Source organism: Dendrobium catenatum, unplaced genomic scaffold (assembly GCF_001605985.2).
Source record: "Dendrobium catenatum unplaced genomic scaffold, ASM160598v2 fragScaff_scaffold_898, whole genome shotgun sequence".
In the NCBI taxonomy this organism is placed as follows: domain Eukaryota; kingdom Viridiplantae; phylum Streptophyta; class Magnoliopsida; order Asparagales; family Orchidaceae; genus Dendrobium; species Dendrobium catenatum.
This window is the reverse complement of record NW_021319360.1, coordinates 996,956-1,024,598: the sequence shown is the minus strand read 5'-3', so window position 1 is coordinate 1,024,598 and position 27,643 is coordinate 996,956. Positions and strand designations below refer to the sequence as shown.

Sequence of the window (27,643 nt, the reverse complement as noted above, 5' to 3'; positions counted from 1 at the left end):
CTAACGAGCTCTATATTATTAAATTTTGATATCACTAAAGCACTCAAATTCCTAAAAAATTTTATAATGAACACTAATTACGGGTGTCAATATTTGACACGACCCGAATCCGACCCAAAAATTTTGGGTTAGGGTCAACTCAAACCCGAAACGGGTCGGGTTCGGGTTCAACATTTCGACCTGTTTTAAAATGGAGTCTGTTTCGGGTTAACCCTTTGACCCGAAGTTGACCCGTTTTGACCCGAAAACCCAATTTTGACCCATCAACTCGAGATTGAGCCATTTTTGACCCGAAAAAGATGAGATAGACCAGTTTTTTACTCTAAAACTAGCAATTTTTTGTTGGAAACGGGTCATTCGGGTCGTGTCGGGTTGACCCGAATAGTGCCGGGTCAATTTTGGGTTCGGCCCGAACCCGACCCGTGACCCGAAATTGACACCCCTAACACCAATCACCCAATAGAATATTTAATAATTTAGGTTAAAATAATCGAAATATCTATATAAAAAATTATAAATAAACTCTAAATTTTGCATGATCTACATCTTAGATTATTCAATTCAGTCATATCTCATTATTTTTTCTCTCATGAACTTCTCTTATTTGTATATTTATGAATTTTTGTGCAATGCTTACACAAAAAAATCTCACTCTATCACTATCAATTTTCTATTGCCCATCAAATAAATAGAAACATCTATTGAGCTTACAGCATGATCTTCACTGTGCATATATTTATTCTAAAAAAATTAAAGAAAAAATGAACCTCCACAAAAGTTACTAATACTATAAAATTGAAAAAATAAAAAAAAAATAAAAAAATAAAAAAAATCAACTCAACATAACATTATAATTTTTTTTTTTTTTTTTTTTTTTTTAAAAAAAAAAAAAAAAAAAAAAAAAACCCAAAAAAAATTTTAAATTTTTTTTTTTTTTTTTTTGTAAAAAGAAAGGGAATAAACTTCTCTTAAAACTACAATTGTTAATCAACTGCCCCTTCACCTTTTATTTGCTTTGAATGCTTCAGAAAGGAGTTTTATTTTCAAGGAATTCACAGGAGCTACTGCGTCGAAGTTGGATTCTTGGCATCGGAATTGATCGAAGAAATACCTGCTTAACATAAGGAATCATTGCTTAGGCAATATTTTATACAGTATAGGATTGACTGACTTCAATCCAAAAATAAGTAATAGTAAAACAATCAAACAATCATTGCTTAGGTATTATTTCCCTTTATAAGGACAAGAATATTAAAGATTAGTGTTCTTCCTCGCAAATCTATTTTGGCTTTTTTCTCACATTTAAGGTCTGTTTGTGACGGCTGCAATTTTTATAAAAGCGATTGTAAAGTTGTTGTAGAGAAAATAATCAATTTGTAGTAGCTTTTTTATAATTGTGATTGTAGTTCGAAAAAGCAAAGTAGGAAGAAAGCTATCCCGAACAGACTCTTAAAATAGATAGTTTTGAGTTTGCACGCGCAGTTCACTGGGTGAGCGAAGTTGTTTCCTCCTACGCGGCTCACGTTCAAACTCCTAACTGCCCCCAAAAAAGATAGTTTCTTCTTTAAATTACAGAAGGTAAAGAGAAGTATCACAAGCAAATTCTAATGCGGACGGATGTCTATTATGCGTCTGAAAGAGGGACATTATGAGAGAGAGATTTCAAACGAGAAACAATGGTATGAGAAGATTAAACTTTTTGGAGAAAATTGAACTTTTTGCAGAAAACTAAAATACAAGGATGGAATTCGGAAGATTTCTCAATAACCTGCACCATGGATCCAAAACTATGAGGATTATGACAAAAAAAACTTATCCCTATGGCTACAATGGCATTATTTGGGTTATTATCTCCTTAGCTGCTTCTCTTTGGTGGAAATTTTGACAATTTTAAGTGAAGAATCCTTTCTTAGATTTATATGAATCTTTGAAAGCCAACGAAGACTCATTCTAAAAAATAATACTTCAAAATTCATAAATTCTACTTTCTTGTTGACAATATACCAAAGCAAGGAGTTGGAGAACGATTCAGAAATAGACATTCCATCTATAATAATAAGACATCCTCTTTCATACCAGCTCTTTGCTCAGCAGCTCGTTCTCTCTCTCCAATCTCCAACTCTTCTGCTCAAGATAGTTTAAGTGTTCCTGAAACCAGCAAAAACAACAATACATATTAATCCTTAAAACAAATCAATAATCTCTTTTCATGTCAACCATAAATCAAACCATACTTGCTTTTTAACTCTTGAACGAGCTGCAGATTCCCTGTTCTTCAACTTCCTAACCTGCCTCCTTTCAAATTCTCTGTCCACAATGCCATCCTCTGTCATCTTATTTATCTGATCACTTTGAGTTGTTATATCAAACAAGCTTTCCTGGGACCCCATTTCCATGGCAAGAGCATTCTCTGCTAAGCCTGAACCGATTATGGGACTTCCATAATACGGGAATTTTGATTCTAGAAGTAATTCCAATCTCTGTTGTAGATCAAACAGTGAAGGCCGAAACCATGGTTGGTAACTAAGACATTCTGAACTATTTCTCAGTCCATAGTCAGAATTCATCAAAAGATTTGGCAAATTCGGATCAAAATTCATTCCTTGCTGCATGCAGAGCTCGTTTCCATTCCAATCTCCATCAGAGAAACTGTAGAACCTCGTGGAACTATTATTTATACTTGGTGAATAAGTAGGTATGGAATTATTTAAAATTCGATTGTTTAAGACATCAAGAATTTCGCTGCATCTGCTTGGAGTAGAGCTTGCAATATTCTGATTGATCAAGTATGAAGAATATGGTGGTGTGTTGGGATAACGGCTAGTTAAAATGGAACTTGTATTGTCCAATTCATGAGTGATGGAGCTAGAATCCAGAGTGGTTAGGCAGGAAGAAGGTGGAGTGTTTTGAATCGGATTTAATGGTACAGAGGAGGCCGGGTTGTAATCAAATTGTTTGTGGTTAGGAAAGTCTTGGGGAAAAATGTTCTGATTCCCGTAGATTTCAGAAACGTGGGGTAGCCATTGTGAGTTGGGCTCCATGGTGTTCCTGCATTTTAGAAAACATAACTGTGAACATATATGAAATTGATACATTCAAACAATTCATGTACTTCAACTTAACGAAACATGCTGTTTGTTTTTTAAAGGAGAAGAATGAGTTTGAAAAGTAAGAAAAAATTGTGAAATATCTGAAAACAAAATGAAGAACTTCCATTCAATGGCGTTGAAAGATTTAAACAAGAAAGCTAATGCAAATTCTGCAAGCTCGATAAGAAAGCAATCCCGTCCATACACATGTAAAGCAACCTTGCACTTAGATATATATACATAGAAAGGCTACAATAACATGTATGAAATCAGTCTTACAAAAATATATAAATGATCAGTTCAGCCTTCTCCGCTTCTCTGCTTTTCCGTATGCAGTTCTATTCTTGCTTTACGTATACACAGGAACTTTCCTGTAAAGTTGTGCCTTTCTTCATGGTATCATAGCCAATTGGCTCACAACCCCAATCCCTACAAATGGCCTCATCCCCCACTTCTCACACAAGTGGATCTCAACAGATAACTTCTCAGAAAACCTTCATATACCCTCCTCTTTGAAGTTTCTCATCTCCAACATTAAAAACATGGTGCCCATACAACTATCAAATGACAACTAGCTAACATGGAGATCTCAAGTTCTAAAGTTGTTCCGCGCCAACACCTACGTTTCTTGCCTCGACAAAACCTCAGTTGTCCCTCCGCGCCTCATCATCCAGGCCGACGGTACATCCCACTCGAACCACTGGACATTAATCAACCAGAATCTTGTAGCCGCCATCTACTCACCCTATCTCCTATCATTATTCCCTATGTCCTCAACCTCGACACCTGCTCCGACATTTGGATTACCTTGGAACGTCGTCTGCAAGAAACCAACCGTTCCAGAGAAATACAATTAAAAAATGAACTCCACTATATCTCCATGGGCAACTCAACCATGCTTCGTCCATCAAAACCTTAGTAGACAATATTACTACCACCGGATGTACTATCGATACTGAGGATATCCTCTTGTACACACTTAACGGCTTACCCCTTTAGTACCAGGCATTCAAGACGTCTATCCACACCAAACTACCCATAAGCTTAGAGGACCTTTATTCACTTATTATCAGTGAAGAAATCAACGCGACAGTTGAATCAACCAAGGAATCAACAACCCCGAACATTTACTCCACTCTTAACCCCACTTGCGACCATGGCCGTGGCTGCGTGCGCAGGTGCTTCAATCAATTCTCCAGTCGAGTTTACTTCAATCAATATAGCAGTCGAAAACCAACAACATCATACAACCTGCCCACCTCCTCAACCATCATGTGCCATATCTATTGAAAAAGGGGTCACCTCCAACCCGAAAACCACCTCAAAATGGATCCTCGACTCGAGAGCCACCTCCCAACTGACAAATAACATTGACAATCTCTTCCAACCAGTGGAATACTATGGCAACGATAATGTCACAATCAGATATGGTTGCTCCCTCCTCATCACCCATTCTGGTCAAAGATTACTTCCCACACCTACTCGTAAGCTCTTTCTTCCCAACCTTCTTCATCTTTCACAACTATCTCACAACCTCCTTTCAATTTATCACCTCATGAATGACAATAATCTTTCGGTTGTTTTTAACACTTCTGGTTTTCACATCAAGGACCCAAAGACAAACTCAATTCTACTCTCAGGACCATGTCATGACGGCCTCTATCCGCTCTCCACTTACTCCGTCCACAATCACATACATCAAGCTTTTTCAACCACCGTCCCTCCTTCACTTTGCTGGCACCACTGCTTAGGAAATAATCATCAACAAGTCCTAGCTACTATATCCAAACGAAACAACTCTTTTGCAATACAATTATCCATTTCTCTTTGTTCCTCATGTAAGACATCAAAAGTTCATAAGCTTCCTTTCTCTATATCTACTAATCACCACTACAAACCTTTAGAATTAATCCACACTGATGTTTGGGTTCGGACTCGATCCCTTTAGAATTAATACTACGTACTTGTTGTAGACGCCTCGTCTCATTTTTCTTGGGTTTTTTCCTCTCATGCATAAATTAGATGTTCCCTCAACTTTTATAAAATTTCATAAGGCAATTGAAAAACAACTATCCCTCAAAATTAAATGCCCCTGCAGCGATGGAGGAACCGAATTCATAAACCACACTTTCCAAAATTAGCTATAGCTACATGGCATCTCTCATCAAATAATTTGCCCCTATACCTCTGAAAAAAATGGCCCAGTTGAACGAAAAGATCGCCACATCATAGAAACCATGAGAACCCAACTCACACAACACATCTTCCTTACAACTTATGGCTTATTACTCTACTTACCGCCATATATCTCATCAACCTCATGCCTTCACCAAAAACCTCAAACAAACCACCTCATCAACTATTATACAAACATCCACCCACCTACAATCACCTAAGAATATTTGGTTGTGCTTGCTTTCCTCTCCTTCCCCCCAAAACCCGTCACAAATTTTCAATAAAATCGCCACCCTCCTTATTCATCGCTTATGCCACATCCTACAAAGGCTATAAGTGTCTCGAACCCACACCTCAGGCTGCATCTAGATCTCTTGTCATGTCACCTTTGACGAATCCACCTTCCCATACTCCATTACCTCAACCATACCTCCCAAACTTCCTACACTTTCTCTAACCCTCACCTACTCCTACCAACATCTCTTATACCCACTTGAACTCACCAAACCGAACAACTAATCTCAACACTTCCATAGTAGCCAAACACAAGTCCAGCTGAACAAATCACTCACAAACAAAAACTCCCTCTCCACAAACAACATCACCTATACCCACCCTCACACAATCCAATCACCCAATGATCACTTATCTACAAACGAGCTCACTCAAATCACGTCAAATTCTGAAACTTCATAACCATCTCACAACCACCTTAGCCGATCCCACTACATATGCTGAAGCATCCAAACAACCTCACTGGAGATCAGTCATGGCAACAGAATTCTTAGCTTTACAACAACAAGGAACTTGGGTCCTTGTCCCTCCAATCAAATAAACCTATTCTAGGTTGTCTTTGGACCTACAAAACAAAACGTCATGCCAATGAATCCATTGCCCAATACAAAGCTTGCGTTGTAACACAAGGCAATCATAAAAAATATGGTCTCAATTATACAGAAACCTTCGGCATTGTAGCCAAATTTCCCTCCATTTGTGTCCGCACCACCACCCTCACAAAAAATTGGCCAATACATAAAATTAAATGTATCAAATGCAGCAATCCTCATATGCTGAAATCATTTTACAACAAGCGGGGCTAACCAAGTGTAACCCAATTTCTAACCCTTCCCACACCAAACCATATCCTTATCTCAAATTCAAGCACCTATCAGCAACTCACAGGCTCTCTTAAATACCTCACCATAACTCGCCCACATATCTTATTCGCAATTAACACTCTATGTCAGCACATGCACGACCCACTTTCTCCACATTATCATCTTCTCAAACGCCTCCTAAGATACCTTAAAGGTATACTACATTTCAGCATACTCATCTCCACCTCCTCTTTACAGCTCACTGCCTTTTTTGATGCCGATTGGGCGAGCGATCCCTCCACCCGCTGCTCAACATTTGGTTATTGCTCTTTCCTAGGCGACACAATCATCTCATGGATAGTAAGGAAATAGCAAACTGTGTCCCGATCCTCATCCAAGGCAGAATATCGAGCATTGGCTGTAGCAACCGCCGACATTCTAAGGCTATGACGTCTTCTCTCAGACTTTAATATTCCTCGGCCAATGCCAAACGGATATTCACTATGAAAATACATCCCCAATTGCTCTGGCCAACAACCCTGTGTTTCATGTTTGGACCAAACACATCAAAGTTGGTTTTCATTTCATCCGCGACCATATTTAAGCAGAGGAAGTCCGAGTGGTACCTATCAGAACAACATTCCAGATTGCAAATATCCTGACCTAGGTATCTTCTCCTCCGCTCCAAACTAATAGTTCAACCTTCCCTATTAACTTGCCGTGGCGTAAAATCAGCAACCTCTACCTACATAGTATCAGCAGCACAATCTGACAATAACAGACATGTAGAGCAGTACTCATCTCTAGAACATGTATGAAATCAGTCTTACAGAAATATAGAAATGATCAGTTCAGCCTTCTCCGCTCCTCTGCTTTTCCCGTATGCAGTTCTCTTCTTGCTTTACGTATACACAGTAACTTTCCTGTAAAGCTGTCTTTCTTCAGTAAATTCTCAAAATGTTAAAAATTGAAAAGATTTTAAGATTCAAACTTGAATTAAAAGAGAAAAAGAGACGTAATGAGGAGATATTATATAAATATTCAGGATTAATTTAACTTAAAATCAAAGAAAAATAGAATTTCATATTAAAATAAAAATTTGCAGCTTAAAAACAACTATTCGATAAGATTAAACATAAATTCTGAACGAAATCTTTCAACGAAAAAGCCCTCAATGTTTAAGAAGATTGAGATTTTTACAAGATAGCATTATGATAGATAGGAATTAAAAAAAAAACAACAGCTTAAAGAAAACAATCGAACGAGGATGAATCACGAAGAAAAATAAAGGAAAAAAGCGCGTTAAGAAAAGCTGAAACTTTGAAAGCACTGTAACGATAAGAGTGAATACATACTTTGAAATGAGTGCAATCTAAAGCGAAACGATCGAATTCAGCCAGAGATGAATACTTGCTTGTTTGATTCTAAGCTTTTGTCTGTATAACATTGGAAGTTAATAAACTAAACTGAGAGAGCAAACGCACGAGAGAGAGAGAGAGAGAGAGCTTTTCAAAGGTCGCCGTTTTCGGAGTGGAATGGACCAGAATGCCATTATATATAGTCCTCTGAAATTTCGTTCGGCGTTTATTTCATCAAAATTACGATAAGCTTCCTCATTTTGGTGCTTAAAAAGTGATTAATCGGTTAATGGAAAAATAATTATGAAAATTCGCATATTATAGTCTACATAATACAAGTTCTTACGAGTTATTCACGTTGTTTGCATGTTTTTTATAAAAAATAAAAATAAAAACTTCTAAAAATATAATATACGCTGTATATATATATATTTCAAAATTGCACTTTGAAATAATAAAAACGTGATTTAATTGAAAATTTGTTTAATTAAGATTTTAATCTCCTGGATTAATTAAGGAAAAATTCTAACTTCTGCTTTATTATTGAGTGTTAAAATACTCACAATCATCCTTAGTAAATTTATTATCTTAGCGTTGATTTAGATATTGCAAGCTGCACATAAAAAAAAAGGAGAAAATTTTGATTAGTTTATCCTAAGTTCCTAATCAATATGGGCTTTAAAAATTTTTTATATACTTTGAGATGACCGTAATATGTGCATAATGAATAAACTCTTATATTGCACAATCTCAAAAGCAAATTTGAGGGTTTTAAAACCCATTCCTACTAAATTTTCATGAGGATATTTGTAACATGCTAGCAATTTTGTGAAGATTGAGTATTTAATATTTTAGTTTTGTATAAAGATCCAGTACGCAAAGATAAAAGTTGTAAATGACATTATATATTTGACAAAGCATAATAGTTTACAATATAATTATAAATACAATAATATGCTTTTCTACATAATTGAAGAAGATGAGATAATATAATTTAGAAGATTTTTTTAATTTTAGGGTTTACGGACTATAAAAGTCAGATGTACATATGTGAGCGGTTGAAGTCTAATAATACGGTTAGAAGTTAGTAGTCTAATGACAATAATTAGATGATAGAAGTCAAGCGATGGTGGCGGAGATTATTGATGGCGGTCATTGACGGTAATAACTAGCAAATACAGTAGAGTTCTCAAGCTCTTCAAACCTCTCTCATATAGAAAATGCAGTTTATTTCTAGTGAAAAACTTCACTCATATCTTTGCAGGTTTCAATTCTTTCTTTTAAGATAGTCTTTCTATTATTGCACATAAGTTGTATATAATTTTCTCTTCGCATGCTCTAATAAAATACTACTCTAAGTAGGCGGGGTGCGCAACACCCTTACAAGCTCCATTGCTCCTTTACCAAGAGTAATGAATTGTTCTTCATGAGAAAAATTTAGATGTCCTAATTCCTTATTTGTAGGTTATTGTTCCATCTTTTAAAAGAGGTTCTTCAAAGTTCTCTTGTATAGACCAAGTATTCTCCCTTTACAAGTTTCATATTTTCTATATAAGGAGCACCAAACCACCCCATAGGCAAATTTGTGACTGATACCCATTTTTTTGGGTGATGTTTTAGTCTTCCTCTTGAAGAGGGTTTAACTGTCTTTGTTTGGGATAATTGGGATCCAAGTTTTTTTTAAAATCTTCTTATATTGAATTTCTAATTTTTCATTAATGGGGAAATAAATTAAGCTCAGCTACAAATCATATAAGACATGATGTTGAAGAAAATAATCTACATATAAAGTTTGACTTTTAGTTTGATATTAACTTTTGGTGTTAATATTAGTGATATCTAGTACTAATATTGGTGTTGAAGTTGTTTGAATAATTTGAAATATGTTGTTGATGAGACAAAATATTCATCATTGCATAAAATTCAAGAAAAAAAAAAAGGCTGATCATTAGAAATTGATGCAGGAGTTAAGCGATTTATTGTTGTGTTGATATCATGTAAATCTAATAATTCTATATATGAATTTGAAATGCATATTTCAAGCCTGACTGATCATTGCAATTAATTTGTTGATAGTAATGAACTCTTCATCTTTCAAAAGTAATTCAAGTTTGTAAGAACTTACTCCTTATAGAAGATGGAGTCACTTACATGCCTTTGAGTCATATTTGAAATATTTAAATCTTGCTAGAAGATGTTGCTCCCAGTTGGAACATAATGACACCATCTTCTTAGTTGATAAGAATCTTTTGAGGCTTACATCTTCTTATATTTTTAGAACAACTTATATTTTCTTAGGCTTTAACAATATGAGATTTGTTGAGAATTGATGAAATTTCTACCTTATGAGGCTTTAAGTTGTTTTTGAGATTTTTAGAAGAATTGGAAGAACTTGTACCTTTTAAGGCTTTTAGAAAATCAGAAGAATGATACTTTCAATCTTTTGAGATTTTTAAAGAATCAAATAAATATACCTTAAGAAGCTTTCAGGCTTTTGAAATTTTTAAAGAATCAAAAGAATATGTACCCTATGAGGATTATGTATTTTGTTATTTTTAGTACCTTCTGAGATTTTTAAACTTATGTTGCTTTTAACTTTTTAAGATTTTTTAGAGAAATAAAAATATATATACCTTTTTTAGGCTATTAATCTTTGAATATTTTCAAAGTTACTTATACTTTTTGATATTTTTGATTATTTGTACTTTTGAGCCTTATGCCTTCTAGGATTATTAGATAAGTGGGGAACTTGCCAACTGCTTGTTCTTATACATTCCTTTTAGTGAGAAAGTTTCTTATCACTACCTTTTTATTGAGAGTCTATATCATGGGTTTCCTTTCTAAAGATTGTGAGTGAAGACTTTGTGTGCCACTTGCCCTTATAAGGTCTTTTTTAGTGGGGACCCTTTACATTATTGGTTTCAGATATAGGTTATCTCATGGTTATAACTTATAGGAGTTATTTATAAAAAAGACTTCATTAATAATTTAAAGAGGTACTTACTTTATATATATATAGTGATAATATTAAGACTTTGTTATTTGATATATTAAATAATTTACCTAATTAAGATGTTCACAAATTTAGATCACCATCAAAATGTTAGCTCTGTCTGTATTTAATAGGGTGTAATTAGATGACTCAAGCTGAATTTGTTGAGAAAGACGTCTTTGATATCTTAATTGCATTTCATTAGTTGAGGAGGCTAATCAAAATTTTTTATTATGAATTCTTACGTTTGCTTAAAGATTGTTTAAAGTACTTTTGATGAGTAATGATGGTTGTATAAATAATTATTTTTGGTTCAATTCGATGAATCAAATTAGCTCTATTTGTCGATCTTTCACTGTATGCTATCGATCATGTAGTCCTTTATTCTTCAATCTGTTTAAACCATCCCGCTCCAAAAGCAGTTCGTCCTCCATATCTTCTCTATGGATAATCTACTGCCTTATGTCATTATTGTCCACATTAAAAACATCATCCAATCAATATGTAGCACTGATATGAATGTCTTCTTCCATAATGGATGCATGCATTCGCTGTAGCTGTAGCTGCCAGTAGATTCTATTAATCAAAATTCTATCAAATTAATATATCATCTTTTCTTATCATTGAAGCTTTATCTATCCCTAATTGATTCACCATTGTTCCTCCTCATGCTCACATCATACCTGGATGCATGCATTGTTAAATCAATATTTATCAATCTAACCCTTTCCACCAACTCAAAAAGCTCCTAAATTCGTGAAGGTAATAACGGATGCCTCAATTCTCTGTTCAACCCTTATAGAAATATGTAACATTTATCTTTAAGAGTAAGGATCAAATGAGTAGCGTACCTTGCCAATGCAGTAAACTCAACTGTATACTGCATCATTATCTTACGTCCCTGTTCCATTCTTATGAAGGCTACCTACATCTGTCATCAAGCTGAAGGAGGTACAAATCACATCCTAAACATTGCTGTGAGCTTTTCCTCAAGTAATCTATTTATTTATTTTTCTTTGAAATTTCTCTAGTTGATGTCTGAGCCATTATTTTTGTCACTTCACCTTTAAATAGAAAAATGGCTAATGGTACCTTTCGATTCTCAGGATAATGTATGCTATCAAAGATCTTCTCTATCCTCAGTAACAACAGTATACTGCATTTATTAATGTACAAATCTTCTTTAATATGGGGTCCTATAACTCATTTGAATAGTAGAGGTTTCATCTTATGAAATATATAAATGCTTATCTCTCTCTTCTTCTCAACTTCTAACTGGCTTACTTTGTGTCTCTTCTATTACCTTTGTTATAACACTAGCCAATTGCATAACAATGTTGGACAATATCAGAGATGCACTGTGTTGTTCATTTAGTATATTTTGCTCTAGTAAATCCATTTTAACTATTTAATTGCACAAATTTTTCTAAATAATTCACACATGCTATCAATTATATATACAAAAAATCATGTACCTTAATTTACCCAATCTTACTCAACTCATTATCAATTTCTATAGCTCTGGTAATAATTCATTTCTTCTAATAATCGTTACTTTGATACCAAGTTTGTTAGAATCTAATTTAGATGAATTATTTCTTTTAACTTTTAATATTAACAACCACAGTTATAATCTCTTTTAATAATAAAATATCAGCAAAAAAATTTTATAAATCAAAATATTAATATACATATATATTTATTCTTTAAAAAATCATGTACAATACTCAGGTACTGTCATACAAATACAATAATATATCTTCATACTAACCAGTAAAAAAGAATAATTAAAATATAGAAAAACTTGAAGCTGTGTCCTGTACCTTATTAGTTTCACACTCCCGATTTTCTTCTCGGACCTGAAATCATCACACCACATATAATAAGCTAAAAAGTTCAACAGATCACCAAAATTTTAAAATTGAACTCAAAACACAAAAAATAAATAACACATAGTAGTACAATTAATAAAGCCTAGAAAATCATAAATTAGTACGATATAGAGGTTAGTAAAATAGTGTAGCACATAACTAGTGAAATATATAAACTAGTAAATCTAGTATAGATGTCAAAACAAAAAAGTAATAAACATTATTTTTAAATCATACATCATAGCAGTAATATCCAATTCATAAAGAAATCATATAAATCAAAAAAATTGAAGCATCTATGAAGGCTATCAAATATCCTTCTTAATGTAATACTATTAAAAAATTGTATAAGAGTATAAGTATGATGTTCAATTATTCTATATCAGTATCAAATTAGTATCTTATATTACATGCTAAGCAGTAGTAATCACATGCTCAATAATAGTAAGTCAGTAAATAGTAAATTAATAACAATAATAGTGACAGTGAATTAGTAGCAATAAACTAATAACAATAAAATTTGTTGCAGTAATTATGAAATAATGCAGTAATTATGAAATAATATAGTAATGTTAAATCAATACATTAATAGCAAATCAATATAATGAATGCATCCCAATAATCAAACTAAACAAATAAAGAGTTCTTACTTTTGTGGTATTCTTCTAATAATCATTAAATCAACAATCACTCTTTACTCATCTGCATAATAATCATCTCTTTATAACTCTCAATCAATAAATCATATGAATCAGTACACCAAGCTACAGCACGTACGAAAGTCCGTTGACCCACCATCATGTACATGCTAGTCAATCTATAGCTAGCGTCAACAAATAACTAGCATTTACTTATTTTCATACATATTATTATAATAATAATAACAACCAGTTATCACCCAATCACATACCCATATTCATTTGTAATATTTGTAGTTATAATATGTTTATGTTAAATTAAATACAAATATTACTATTTTGTGCAAATCATATAAAATACAGTAAGTACCATTTTACCGAGTGAAATTACTAAATCAACTAGTCAATATGTCAAAAAATAATTTTTTTTTGTTATTACAATATACAAAAAGTTATGCAGCAGAAATTCACTAAATCCAAATAAAATCAATTTGGAAAAAATCGAACGATCGAATTTGAAATATTTAAAAATAGAAATATGATATAAGTCACATACAAAGATCCGAGCAATCTTCGTAAAAGCGATGAAATGAATCAACTGCTAAAATCTAGATTTCTCTTTCCCTTATCCTCTTTTCCTTTTCCCCTTCTTCCTTTCCTTCCACGACATGTTAAAGGAGCGAGGGAAAGGAGTGGGGAAAATGACTATTTAATATATATAAAAACTCGTTTTAGTGCGTGGAGCCGTGGAGCTCCAACCCAACATCATTGTGCTACATGCTAAATCTAAAATTACAGTATAATAGAACATTTAATGTTGCGGTGGCAATTTTTGGCACCGTTACGCTCATAGGCTTAGCGTTGTTGCGCCTACAAACACAACACCATAGTGCTCCAGTTCAAACATAAATTCAGATTCTCATTTTAAATTTATTTTAATAATTATTAGACTGTTACAACTAATTCTATCAAAGTATGGAACGGTAGGAGGTTCAAGGCCCATACGATAGGAAACTACTTTATATTCTTTCAAATATGGATGACCCTTCTTCATAGTGGACTCCACAATTATGCTTCATATCAATCTTAACATCCCTATCATATATCGAATATGAGCATTAGATAGAGTTACAATAGAAGGATAAAAGTATATTATTATCCTTTTTTTTTTACTTAGAACAATGCCAAGTTGAGCTATAATGATGATCTCTTAAGTTTATTGGCACCCTTAGATCTTGAGATTATCACTTTTGAACATACACTTTCCGCTCATAATTTTGATCCCCATGCACCTCTCCACTCTCTTGTTACAAGTCTTATTTTCTTTGTTCATGTATTTATTTTAATTATTTTCATCGTTATACTCTATGCCTTTCTCTATAGGAGACAAAATGACTTTTTTTTTCTCGCCTTATATATATATTTTCTCGCTTTATGGTATATTTTTTCTCTTCAGCCTTCTGTCCTTTTTAATTATCTTTGAAATTTTTGACTTTATTTCCCTCATACTATGAGTAATTAGTCATATCTCTACAACTTATTTTATTAGATAAATACATCTAGAAGTTGGTTTCGAACAAAATTGTCCTTACTTTGGGATAGTCTCTTGTATTTGCAAACTACACACATGACTTTAAGTCATATAAAAATGATTCAAACTAGTTTAAATTCAAACAACATTAGAACAAGGTATAAACTTAGTTCAAACATGGTTGGAACAATGTATGAACTTAGTTTGAATAAGGTTCAAATCTAATTAGAACAAGGTTTAAACCTGCTTCAAACTTGGTTCAAATACATGCATTGAATCAAGAGGATGTCATAGCATGATAGTTGACTTGCAATAGAGATCTCGTAGCAAGAAGGCATTGTGGGACTAGTACGTGTGGAGAGGAGTTAGTAATTAAGGCATTGCATCACCAACATAATACGAAGGAAAAGATGATTTCGTGAGGAAGACATTGTAGGACTAGCAAAATGAGAAGAAGAATGGGAGTTCATGGGGAAGTCATCATGGGATCGACAACTTAGTGGCAAAGCTTGATAGGGAAGGCATCATTGGACCAATAATGTGTGTAAAGAGGAGTTCATGAGAAACTCATTGTTTGATAGATGTTGTGTGAAGGAGAAGAGGTCATAGGAAGGGCATCACAAGATTCGATGGTGTGCAATGTAGGAGTGAATGGGGGAACATCACATCATCTCCAATAAAAGAAGTTTAGATGGAAGGTATTCGAGAGCGATGAGAATGAAATTTTTACAAAATCACAATCTCATCAAGCTTTGAATAATATTTGAATTAAAGTCAAATTTGAATAAATTAGAATCAATTTTGTAGGTAATAAACTTCCATAAATAATTCATAAATAAAAAAAAATAAACATACAAATATATCTTTAAAAAAAAGAAAATAAAATATATTTAATCAATTAAGTGTATTATAAGGCATGAAAGTCACATGCAGTCACCTTCTTGACATATTGGTGCTATAACTCTTAAATTGCAAAAAAAAAAAAAAAAAAAAAAAAAAAAAAAAAAAAAAAAAAAAATCCCACCCGTGTCCAAGAGATTATGGGATTCAGCTCCTTTCTTCAATATAATAAAAAATAATAATAGCTAAAAAAAAAACCCGCGAATTCCTCCCTACCTTGGACAGCACGCATAGCAGCAGGAAGAAATTTGAAGCTGACTTTAAAATCAACAATGTTGTGCTCCAATGCCTGTCGTTCTCAATTTGCTCACCTTCTTCGTCCCTTCACCCCATCCCTCTCACTTTTCTACACAGCTTAAGCTGCTGCTACGTCATCTTCACCCTCACTGCTGTCGTCATCGATCTTTCTCCTCTATAATACGCGGCAATCAAATTAATAACCCTCCTTCATGATCCAGATTCCAAATCCACCTCAAGTTTTATTCCAATAAAACGTTCTTACATCATCCATATTCCAAAATCCAATTGTGTTCACATCCGACTTCTCAAAATCAGTTTTTTTTTTTTTTCCAGAATAGAAAAAAATTAGCTGATGGGAGACCAAAATCCATCTTCCAACCACCGCTACAATACCGATGGCTCAGCAACGGCCGACAAGATAACCAGCATGGCCATGGTGCTTACAGTAATCTTCTTCTTCCTCGTAGTCATCTTCGTCCTCTTCCTTTATATCTACACCCACTACTGCTGGATCGGAAGGTCCATAACCCATCGCCGCCCGGCACGCACCCATTTCATCTTCGCCGCCGGCGACGCTTCACTGCCCAGCATCGGCCTCAACCCTTCCATCCTCCTCTCTCTTCCTATCACCATCTACCGGTCGAATGATTCCAAAGAAGGCCTCGAATGCGCCGTCTGCCTCTCGGAACTCTCCGACGGAGAAAAGGCTCGTATTCTTCCAAATTGCAGCCATGGCTTCCATCTCGAATGCATTGACATGTGGTTTCACACCCACTCTACTTGCCCTCTTTGCCGTTGCCCAGTCGGCGGAGAACGTGAGCTTAGCTTGTCGCAGCCAGCAGGTTTACAGGGAGGAATAATGTTGGGTATTTTAAGTCCAGATCGGTCGTCGACGGAGATGTTTCAGTCGTCTTTGTCTCCATTGACGTCAAGCAGGCCTCAAATGGAGGAAATAAAGTCGCCGGTTGATGAGGGTATATCGCCGGCGAGGTTAAAGGTGGGATCTTTCAAGAGGATTTCGAGCAGAGGGAAGATGATAACTGGTGGTTCATGTTGTGGTAGCCCTATGGTTAGTGACATTGAGCAGGGCTTGGTGGGATATGGAGAAGTAAATGGGGAGGGAAGCTCGGTTTCTCCAAAAACAACGGAAAGCCGAATTTTGTAAGTCACTTCCGGAGAACTGCATCGACTCTTTGATTTTAGTTTATTATTATTTTTTTAAATTTGTACAATTCCGTTACCTTCTTCGTGATTGTCAATTGAATGATTGATTCTTCGGACTAAAATATGTAATCGTAGAATATTCATGCACGAACGTCAACGTAATTTTGTATTGCTAACATTCCTTTACTATTTCAAAATGTGAAGCATTGCCGCAGTCATGAGAACAGATTATTGGATACGCTTTACGTGTGGATTCAATAGTTGATAGCAGGACTAAAAGCTCAAGTAAATTAAAATAATAGCCTTGCTGATCTGGAGAAATTATTCTGTGCGGACACCAGAATGTGATATTCCTCTGAATTTGTTGTATTTTTAGTATTTTTTTGCTATTCTTTTTGCAAATACTCACAAGAGAGCAGTAAATATATAATTATGAATATATTTTTGTTGAGTATTTTTTGTGCTTTTACAAAAGGGCAGCAAAAACGTAGCAAATTTCCTACTAATTAAATATTTGTTATGATTTTGCTCCACGGCCCTTTTATAAAAACGCAGCAAATACTTAACAAAAGTGCATTCATAATTGCATATTTGCTGTCAATTTGTTGAGTATTTACAAAGCACATAAAAGGAAAATAAAAGCACAATAAATTCAGACGGTTCTCGCCGTTTAGTCTCTGCATAGCATAATCTCTCGCTGATCTGAGCCCAATCTACATAAGATTCCATGCTACCCAAGTAATTAATCTTTTGCTCCTTGTAAGTAGAGAAACTCTCGTAATCAATTCATTCAAGGAGAAACATACTCTCAACTAGGGGTGTCAATATTTGACACGACATGAAAACTCGACCCGGAAATTAAGGTTAGACCTGATCCGTTTCCAAAATGGGTCAGGTTCGTGTTGACCCAACGGGTTGCCGGGTCAACCCGAAAACCCGTTTCAAATGTCTAACCGCCTGCCTGTAGACCAACCCTAACCTGTCCGCCCCTGCCTGGCTGCCCGCGGAGCTGCCTGACCATGTCCGCCCCTGCTAAAGCTGTCCGCAATTAGCCGCCCACCCGAGGCTCCCCAAGCGCCTGCTGCTGTTGCTCGCGCACCCGCACTGCAGCGCACCTGGCCGCCCACCCGCCAGTGTCCCGCGTGCCCCCCGCGTGCCCACTTACCCGCCATGCCAGCCCGCGTCCTCGTCTGCTCTGGCATCTGCTCTTGACCGTGCCCGCGTTTGCACTGGTCTCCTTCCCGTGTCGGGTCGGGTCAACCCAGCAACCCACCGAGTCGGGTCCGGGTTCGAATATCCGACCCATTTACCTACCCGGGTCGGGTTATGGTCGACCCGATTGAACCTGGGTCAGTTCCGGGTTCGTCCTGAAACCCGGTTTTGACACCCTTACTCTCAAGTTTCTTCTTATAGAGAAAGTGCACATTTACCTTAGTTATATGCAAGGACACGAATAAAAAGGATCGATTGGCTATGTATGCCACACACATCTTTTAATTGATGAGCGATGTATAGTTATCAAACCATATGACCGACATAATTTATGGATTTTATAGGGCTGGCTTGTTCGGCTAACCCTTAAAAAAAAAATGCAACCTTTAAAGCTAAATTTAAAAATTTTTAAGAAATAATTTCTTTGAAGGTGGTTCAAATATTTCTAATGGTGACTAAAGCATTACTAAATAATAAAGAACTTATACAATCTTGACATAGGAATTCATGTAACTTTAAGCTTATTTGGGACGGCTTTTTTATTACTTTTTAAAATAACTTTCTATTTTAAAATTTTAAATTTTTATATTAAATCTTTAAGAAACAGTAAGAAACCCTTCCCAAATGAAACTTTAATCAAATAGTTAATACACCACAACAAAACTAAAGATTGAGAGAAGTATGTTACTCTAATTGTAAGCTTATGATACTTGAAGAATGAACACTTGCCATTCTTTTCCTTTGTGAAGATATTGCATTTTGCTTAATGTATTCTCCTTTAATATATGATATGACAATGTAGGTATAATGACAGAGAAATTATTCTGTCCAGACGCCGGATACCGTTCTGTGACAAATCAGAATACGCCACATCACCCCAGCACGGTATTTGGCTCGGTACCGCTCGGTACTGCTGACATGATGCATTCTAGTTGGTCTCTGAACGATAAACTACATTCGGCGTCCGCACAGACTAATTTCTCGTAATATGATGAGTAAGACTCTATATATAAAGGACACTATGCAGGCTTAGGAATGATTTTTTAATGGCTAGAAATCCCCTAACTCGGAATTTAATGACTCACCCAACATCTAGATAAATATAATTGTTATCAGACTTTTTAAGGTTAATGGATGCCCACTAATGGGTTTACAGAGGCCTTTAAACTTAGTGTAAGATGCTAATAGTAAATTCATAAGAAAAATCTTTACTAATTCACGAAGCCATAATAAGATTAGTGGCGGCCTAATAAGCTAACAGATGCCCATTAATGCTTGTAGAGGCCACATTAACTATGTATATAAACTAATTTGCTCAATTAAATATATTGCAGTTTTTAATTAGTTGTTTACACATATATATAACACTTTTGATATAATCTTATCATTTAAAATAAATTATAATTATTTAACAAACATATATATAACAGGTCAACAGGTCGGATTTGAGTCCAACTCAAATCTAACCCATTTTGATTAATTTTTTATAGCATTAACTATTAATTTATTATATTTGATTAAAAATAATGAGATTAAATTCACATGAAGAAAAAAAATCTATTAAATGGGTCATTTTTAGATTAAAAACGGGTTCGTGAGTCAACCCAACCCTAAACCTAATCCATTTAACAAGCAAGTCAATCTGAATCCAAATTTTTTAGGTCAAATTTGAATTGATTGGGTCAATTTTTAACACCCATATAGTTAAATATCTCTCCTCTCTCATCAACTTTTACACATCTTTGTAGTGCTTCTGATACAAGCCTCTTCCCTTGAATTAGTCAAGCCGTTCAATCACACACTTCATCCATATTAGCATTGCTCATTAACATCAATATAAGCATATCCAGTTTTGTTCACTATTTAATCTTCTAGGATATAACTAGTCCAAATACAATTGCATTTAGCTCAATTCAATCAATATTCAGCTTAATTCAATCTTCTTCTAAGCCAATTTTGACTCGGAGACTTCAAATTTAGCTTGATCCAAGCCAAAAGTTAATCCTTTGTTGAGAGATCTTCAATAATTATTGTCACCGACTCGCAAACTTACAAGTAGTTTAGAAAGGCCACCAACATTTGAGATCAATTTGTTGCAGAGCAATTTAACTGGTTTATGTAATTGTTTATACAATTCATGGAGTAAGAACAAAATTCTGAACAAGTTAAAATTAAAGTTGGGCATTTAACCTGAATTCATGAAAAAAAAATATAATTTCCTTTGTCAAGAAACTAAGAACAGGCTAAGAATTCTAGCAGAGGATCTCCTTATCTTATTTGTTTGGTAAACCTTCCAGCTTTTACTGAAAAACTGCCGCTTCCTAGCTCATAAAGTCTCAATTTTCTCTAGAAGATTGATTTCACAAGCTTCTAGCATTTGCAATGCTGCCAAAGCAAACCAGAAGCCAATAAAAAGATTATGATTGTTTTTGTTAAGTTATTTTTCAATTCAATAGGAATGAAAAACACTAATAATATCAAATGGCTTTGTTTTTGTCAATAGAAGCTTACCAGGCATGTAAACCTCTGGTTCAGTCGGCCTGATCACACCCTTGGTTTGAATCTTATTCTTAAGTAAAAGCTGGAAAATATCGAGTAAGATAATTAGTAAGATTGACAGCTGAATTCAGGCCTCTTAGTTATTTATATGGCCAGAAATGCAGAATTACCAGAACTCCAATGGCTGCTGGAACACCCACTGTAAGAGCCATTGCTGTGGTAGTTTTTCCATTTTCTGTCTTGCCGAATTCCAGAAGTGTGGCCTTATGGTTCTCCGTTGGCCTGCCATCTGGATACTCTACTTGGATCTCATGGTGTAAAAGCACCATGTCCTAATGGATCAATCAAAAAAGGCAGATGAAAGCTAAAGCTAAAGATAGGCAAAATAAAATTGTATTACAGTGAAAAGACAGAAATGAAGTGAAATTTTATACTTATGAAACTGTGAATTTATAATAAGAGAAAATTGGTTTTTTAATTTCCAATTACCATGAGAGACTATACTAGTAGAACAATTAGGCAGAAATTAATGAAGTCCAAGATACTAGTTAATATTGTGATTAAGGCCTCGTTTGGTTCCCCGGCTCCTTTTTTCCATTTTTAAACGGAAGTATAAGAATGGGAAACAAACAAATTTTTTTCTTCTCAGATCGATGGAAACAAGGAGGTTCGGGAGAAGGTATTTTAAAAAAGCCGTCTTAACAAACAACAAAAAAATAATTTTTTCGTCGATTCAAATCGGAGACGGAGAAATTACGACCAAGCAAATGAGGCCTAAGAAAGAGGGTTTCAGCAGTTTAAATGCAACATCAGTTAAGCTTTCATTACTTCTAGTCATCACTAGTAGGAAAAAAATGAAGGGTATTCTTCATTTTCAACTCTCCTTTCGTCTGATAAAGCCCACTTTCCCGAACAACCATACCATGTGAGAGTTCAGGGTATCTTTCAAGTGCTACGACACTTTACCAACCAGAGCTGGCCACACAAATAATTTAAGAATGAAATTAAAGAGGTTACATAACGCTGACTACAAATAGTTAAGATAAAGTTATTAACAATGATGACGAGTAGGTGTAGAACCAGCCTTAAATTTCGTGGGGCGAGGGGGGGGGGGCGGGGGGGGGGGGGGGGGGGCCTTATAAGTAAAAGTAAAAAAATTTCGTAGATATGCCGGGGGTCCAAGGGAACAGCGTTCCCTGGGATTTAGGTAAATCCGCCCTTGATGACGAGATACAACAGTTTTATATGTAGGCCAATAATATTCCCATTGATATTGCATGATGAAGCAACACCAAATGAAGCCCAAACACTAAGGTATATTAAAAGCTACATGTAGGCAGCAGTAGTGATATTGCATGATGAAGCAACTTCAACTGTCTTTTGTTTGAGTTGCGTAAGCTCCAATTAACTTATTATTCAGCTAATTTTCCAAAGAAAACCAATGTTCTTGTCCATCCGAGCAATCTAACTCATAAAACCCAAGGACATTTGGTCCTTCTGAAAGTGCCAAATATTTCCATAAGAATTTAGAGTTAATTACCTGCTCTTTGCTAGAATAGCTTAATCGCTCCTGCATCCGCAAACAAATAACGTCAAATGCGCTGGAGCATGCTTCAGGGATTTCTGCATCATCATGTAGTCCCAGAAACCTGGGCCAGAGATAAAAATCAGTGAAATGAGCCTTTATAATTCAAAACTTTGAATAAAATTACTGATTTTGCAGTTAATCAACATATGATGGCCTTGGTAGAGAGACTAAGTAGCTTTCCCATGCATTTGGCGTCTGCTTTCTGAATTCTTATTTTTATTTATTATTCTTTAATGATGTCTAACATTTTCCATTCGTGCTTAATGCTTATTGAGTGATGTCCAAAATGTTAAAACTAATTTTTACAAATCATTTTGAATAACTTTCATTCATGTAATCCTAATCTGCCCCTTTTTCTTCACAAACCTCTGATATTAATTTTCTCAAGTGGTACAAGAAAATTCGAAATGATCACAAAGGAAAAAAACAAAATAGTTTATAAGAAAAGTTGCAATTTTATACAGCTTGCAAAATATCATTTCAGTGACATCAATCCGTATTCGAAGAGGAAATCCACGAAACCTGATAGTTTTGGCTGTCTTTGTTGCTGTGGCAGCTTCTTTGCAGCATCCAAGCATCATCACTCTCTTAATAATTTCATTCTCTTCTAATGATACCTGCAGCTCCATAGAATCCAAACAATATTCACTTTTTTTCTTAAGAAGTTCATTTAGAAATGCACCAAAAGTTGGTCTCTGTATTCCTTTCAGCTTTGGATGAACATTCATATCAAAGAAGCCAAGTTTTCCCAGACAAGCCATTATTTCACTAAATCCTGAAAAAAAAAAATTGCAATATAAGAAAAATGATTCATATAGCCGACCCCATATAGTGAAATAGAAACTTGAAATTGTTGTTGTTATTGTTGTAGTAGTATAAGAAAAGAAACGTAGTGTTCTAACATATTTTTTTATGTAATATATGTCTATAGATTTGTTAATATGCGATTCATCCTTCTTTACATCATTGGTAAAATTCAAAATATCACTATAGAAAAACTGGAGTTAGAAAGGGCACAAATTTGTGATAGTATATTACCCTCAACAACATATGAAGTCGATAAAAAATCGACCAATTACATCACAAATAATGCCGGTAATTCTCCAAGGATATCAACTAAATCAATCCTACAGTCATTTGCTAATGAATGACATGGTGATGTGGAGGAAGAGGAGAGGGATAGAAAGTAAAGAGAAAAAAACCTTCATAACGAAGAGTAGCTCTAAAGATTGTTGATGCTTCAGCACTGATCCCATACAAATCCCCATACACTAAAGAATTACGATTTGGGAGATATTCCAAAGCAAAAGCAGGTAGATCTGGGATGCGGAAGCTAACTGCTGAGTCATATAGCTCGTTACCTGCATTAAATTAAGAAGAAATAGAATCAATGAAATTTATCTGAAACCAGTCGTAAGCATAAGTACTAGTCATTAATATAATGAGTTGATACACAAAACTAAAAATCAAACATTTTCTGCAAGGGGAAGATCCAATATTGAAAAAGGTGGTTCAGTTTGGAAGTTTAATAACAAAGATACCAATATTGTATGCCCGTTTTCATTTCATATGAGAGTGGTTAAGCGGACAAATATTCCTAAAATTTTAATACAAGATATAATTCCAGGGAATCAAATTAATCAATTAAGGAAAAAAGGAAAAAAGAACCTACCATCAACATCTATGACTTCCCCAAGATTTTTATAGGTGGCTGAATTTCTCCCTGCTCTGATTGCACCAGCTGGGCTCCAACTAAGAATCACAAAAATAAAAAAATACAGTGCGTGAAAATTAACAACACTGAAGGGTATTAAGCCTTCAAATCTTAAAAATAATAATGGGATACTCATAAAATGCATAAATTAGTAGATTGCAAAAAACATTAAAAAAAAAAAAAGTTATCTATCGATTGTGGTCATGAGTTCGAAAGTGTGTTTCCAAAGAAAAAGATGATGTACCTTTATATCTTATGCAGTTATGAGCTAAAGACATTTAGCTACTCTGGATAAAAGTATTGTTGTATTCCAGTCTTAAATAACCAAGAATAGCACACCTAACTTGAAAACTAAGAATAAATTCGGTGCTAAAAAGCTGCCAAAATAAACTTGTTACTGGTTCATTACCTGAACTTGTAGGCCAGTGGATTGTTTGCAGCAGCTGGAGCTGGCAATCCACCACAATAGGAACTGAATGACCTTATTTTTCCCTTCCTAACATGAGCTTGATTGATCATTCGCATTGCCATCATGTGATCTGCATGTTCACAGGTTACATCCATAAGCTAATCGACTCGATACTTCAATACAGTCTATGAATATATCATCCTAGAGTAAAAGGAGTAGATAAATGAAAAAGCCCAAACACAATGTTTCACTGCCTCCCACCCGAGAGATTATTACGTTCGGTGTCCGGACCGTCCGGAGACGAATCTGGACGCGCCACGTCACCCGGATGCACTAGGCCAGGGTGAAGTGGCGCATCCGGATTCGCCTCCGACGAATCCGGACGCCGTACATAATAATTTTCCCTCCCACCCACCAGGACTAGAGTCTCCATCACTTTCTTACAAGTTTGAGCTGGATATCACCCAAAGAGGGTGTCTATTTGAATTCCTTTTTGATGCTTTCTATTGTGTTTTCTTCCATCCTTAATTTAGACACACTTTCATACCCTGACTCAATCCCTCCAAAACACCCACCACCATCAGAAACCAAATTTCTTACCTATGCCAGGATCTAATCCCATTTCACAAAGAATTGTAACACCTGCATCTTTGGCCTTTTCATGATATGCTGACATAGAATCATCGACATAACTTGCAGTGACAAGGTGTTTCTTGTGCTGCAGAAATAGAATGAGGTTAGACATTGCAACATGGCATACGCATAAAAAAACACACACAAACTCACAGACGTGTATATATTATGCACATCAATTGTTGTCTAGTAAATATGTACATTTATGTATAAATTAATTTATAACAAGATGGTGCGTTTGTAAAACTAGATGCCTCCATGATTGAATGCATCAAAGCAATCTTTAACCACTGGTCTTCAACTGGGTCATTTACATTTGGTATGATGTCATATTACATATAATTGAATATTGTCAAGCAGGATGCTATACAATGTGCAGCCTTCATTTATTAGAAATTTGTCATATAGCTTCTGCAGCTTCAGTAGATTTCATCTACAATGTTAGTAACTCAGAAATTTATCAGTTTAAAATCCACAAAGCATAGACAAAGCACATAAACATGCATCTCAAGATACAGAATGGTCAAGATACCAAACCAGTATAAAAAAAAATATAATGAAGGAATGTGGGCTCCGAAAATTCGCTCCCCAGCCTCTCTGTGACCCCTTTCTTTCTTGTTGTCGGGAGGAGAGTCTTAACAAATTTAGGTTCCAAGGTAAATATTTAAGGCATATTGGATTTTAGATAAGATACTACTCATAGATTTTTCCCTTATTTTGTGAAGACTTAATGATCTGAGTTCAGGTTTCCTATAGGCGCAAGCCCCTATAGTTAATTATCCCTCCCTGATAACGAGAGAGAACTTTCGATTAATGCTAGTCATTAAATAGATATATAGTATACGACGTATAGTAGCTGCAAAATTTGATATAGAAAATTGAAATTTTATCACTACACACTTAAAGCGGATGGTTGGGGGAATGATGATGAACCTAATAAAGATCCTATGGTTCCGTAGTCTCGGGTCATAATGGTCCCTAGTATACTTAGTTAGAGAAGGTAGTAGACCCAATTTGACCAAAGGATCATTGTCAACAACCATGGGTTGCGTTGTCCAAGGGTACCTTGTAGACCTGGGGTGAATGTTTGACTAAGGGGACATTTGAATCCACCTTGGGTACAAATGGCTTTGTGCCCTATCGGTCATACTATACTCCATTGATTCAATAGTTAACGATTTAGAGCCAATGGAAAACATACGAGCTCTGACCATGATCGTAATTTAATGGTGTCATTTAGTGGCAAAATTGTCCGATCAAAGGGTCCTGGTCATAATCGTTTATCTGTAGTATCATTTGGTAGCAGAAATATCGGTTAGAGGACACATGCCACGTCTTTACTAGCAAGAGATAATTTGAGAATGAGTCTTAATGATATTCTCGACTAGACACTTGCTCTTTGTGAGCTGAAGTGATTTTCAAACTTGCATCTCGACAAACTGTTGTGAAAAGTGGATGGGTTTTATTTTAAGTTATCAGATGATTAAATTTCAATTTTAATTATTAATATTATTAAAAGATGGAGATCCTTATATCTTTGATAGGTCTTTAAAAATTAACCCCTCCATTTGAGATTAGCTTTCAACGCTACCATCATCGGAGTGACTTTATTGTTACTTTAAATATTTTTATTTTATGAGTATGGGAAAAAAATTTCAAAGTTTGGGGTCCCCTATATTTGAGATTTTCTATCTACACAACCATCATCGGGGATATTTAAATAGGTCATGTACCTATCATTTCAACCATGTCAACTCTAATCGCTCGTTGATAAAGGATTGGGTTCAATTACTGATGTTGTTAGTTATCCTATGGATATTGAGAATCAAGAGTTTTATGCTTTTAGTAATGAACCTTTCTTGTAATAGACCTTGAAGATCTAATATGAATATATAAAATCAAATACTCCGGTCGGCGTTACGACAGTATATTTGTTTAGTAGTTTAAGTTCTGTCAACTCGGGTCCATTCAAAGAGGAGGATCGAACTTTAACTCAGGTTCACTTTTGAACCGTGCAATATCCTTAGACGTCAGGTTTATTATACATCACACTCATTAGGGCTCATGCGGGTACATGCTTTTGAGTGGATTTCACATAGTGTATTTATATGGTGGCTATATGTATGTAATGCAGTGGATGTGTATGACATATCTACATATTCACATACACACTCATATTCATCTGCATGTTGACAAACTTGCATATGTATTTGTCTGTTTGTATATATACATGTGTATTAACATATGCATTTGTGAACTACTTAATGTGCTTGCATGGCATTTTTGTATGCTGCATGGTGGCTTAATGCATTAAGGTAGCGTATGATGTACTTGCATGTCGGCATAATGAGTTATTATGATAGTGCATCTTTGCATGTTGGATGGTATGTTTGCATGATGCATTTTGCATGTTGGATCGTGTGCATGCATAATGCATTTTACATGTTGCACTATGTATATGCACAGTATGATTGCTTGTTAATGTAATGTGCCGTCACAGCATGACGTACTTTGCATATTGAATGATGTACTT

General features: G+C 35.1%; 3 protein-coding genes across 3 annotated transcripts in view; 1 reads left to right on the top strand and 2 right to left on the bottom strand.

The window, feature by feature from the left end:
* Positions 1–989: 989 nt before the first annotated feature.
* LOC110110500 lies at positions 990–3,042 on the bottom strand. Its single transcript, XM_028697195.1, has 3 exons — positions 2,235–3,042; positions 2,077–2,148; positions 990–1,111 (listed from the first exon to the last, which is right to left on the bottom strand). The coding sequence occupies exons 1-3, from the start codon at positions 3,039–3,041 to the stop codon at positions 1,025–1,027; spliced, it is 966 nt and encodes a 321-aa protein (XP_028553028.1). The 5' UTR covers position 3,042; the 3' UTR covers positions 990–1,024.
* A 12,907-nt stretch (positions 3,043–15,949) lies between these two features.
* On the top strand, positions 15,950–17,123 carry LOC110110538 (RING-H2 finger protein ATL60-like). The gene has a single exon (XM_020842064.2). The coding sequence runs from the start codon at positions 16,244–16,246 to the stop codon at positions 17,054–17,056; it is 813 nt and encodes a 270-aa protein (XP_020697723.1). The 5' UTR covers positions 15,950–16,243; the 3' UTR covers positions 17,057–17,123.
* A 3,142-nt stretch (positions 17,124–20,265) lies between these two features.
* LOC110110517 (alpha-aminoadipic semialdehyde synthase) overlaps positions 20,266–27,643 on the bottom strand; it is a 64,727-nt gene continuing 57,349 nt past the window's right edge. The window contains exons 18-26 of the mRNA XM_020842029.2: positions 25,078–25,195; positions 24,478–24,607; positions 24,027–24,106; positions 23,557–23,715; positions 22,877–23,129; positions 22,307–22,415; positions 20,937–21,098; positions 20,779–20,848; positions 20,266–20,652 (exon numbers count right to left, since the gene is read on the bottom strand). Of these exons, the coding sequence (XP_020697688.1) occupies positions 20,594–20,652; positions 20,779–20,848; positions 20,937–21,098; positions 22,307–22,415; positions 22,877–23,129; positions 23,557–23,715; positions 24,027–24,106; positions 24,478–24,607; positions 25,078–25,195 (1,140 nt within the window). The 3' untranslated portion in view covers positions 20,266–20,593. The remainder of the gene's footprint in view (positions 20,653–20,778; positions 20,849–20,936; positions 21,099–22,306; positions 22,416–22,876; positions 23,130–23,556; positions 23,716–24,026; positions 24,107–24,477; positions 24,608–25,077; positions 25,196–27,643) is intronic.

What these genes read in the sequence shown, in the direction of transcription:
- LOC110110500 (XM_028697195.1), bottom strand. Translation starts at nt 3,041, where the DNA reads ATGGAGCCCAACTCACAATGGCTACCCCACGTTTCTGAAATCTACGGG. An exon ending in GTTCAAGAGTTAAAAAGCAA is followed by an intron (nt 2,149 to 2,234) that starts GTATGGTTTGAT and finishes TGCTGGTTTCAG; the next exon opens with GAACACTTAAACTATCTTGA. An exon ending in AGCTGCTGAGCAAAGAGCTG is followed by an intron (nt 1,112 to 2,076) that starts GTATGAAAGAGG and finishes TATGTTAAGCAG; the next exon opens with GTATTTCTTCGATCAATTCC.
- LOC110110538 (XM_020842064.2), top strand. Translation starts at nt 16,244, where the DNA reads ATGGGAGACCAAAATCCATCTTCCAACCACCGCTACAATACCGATGGC.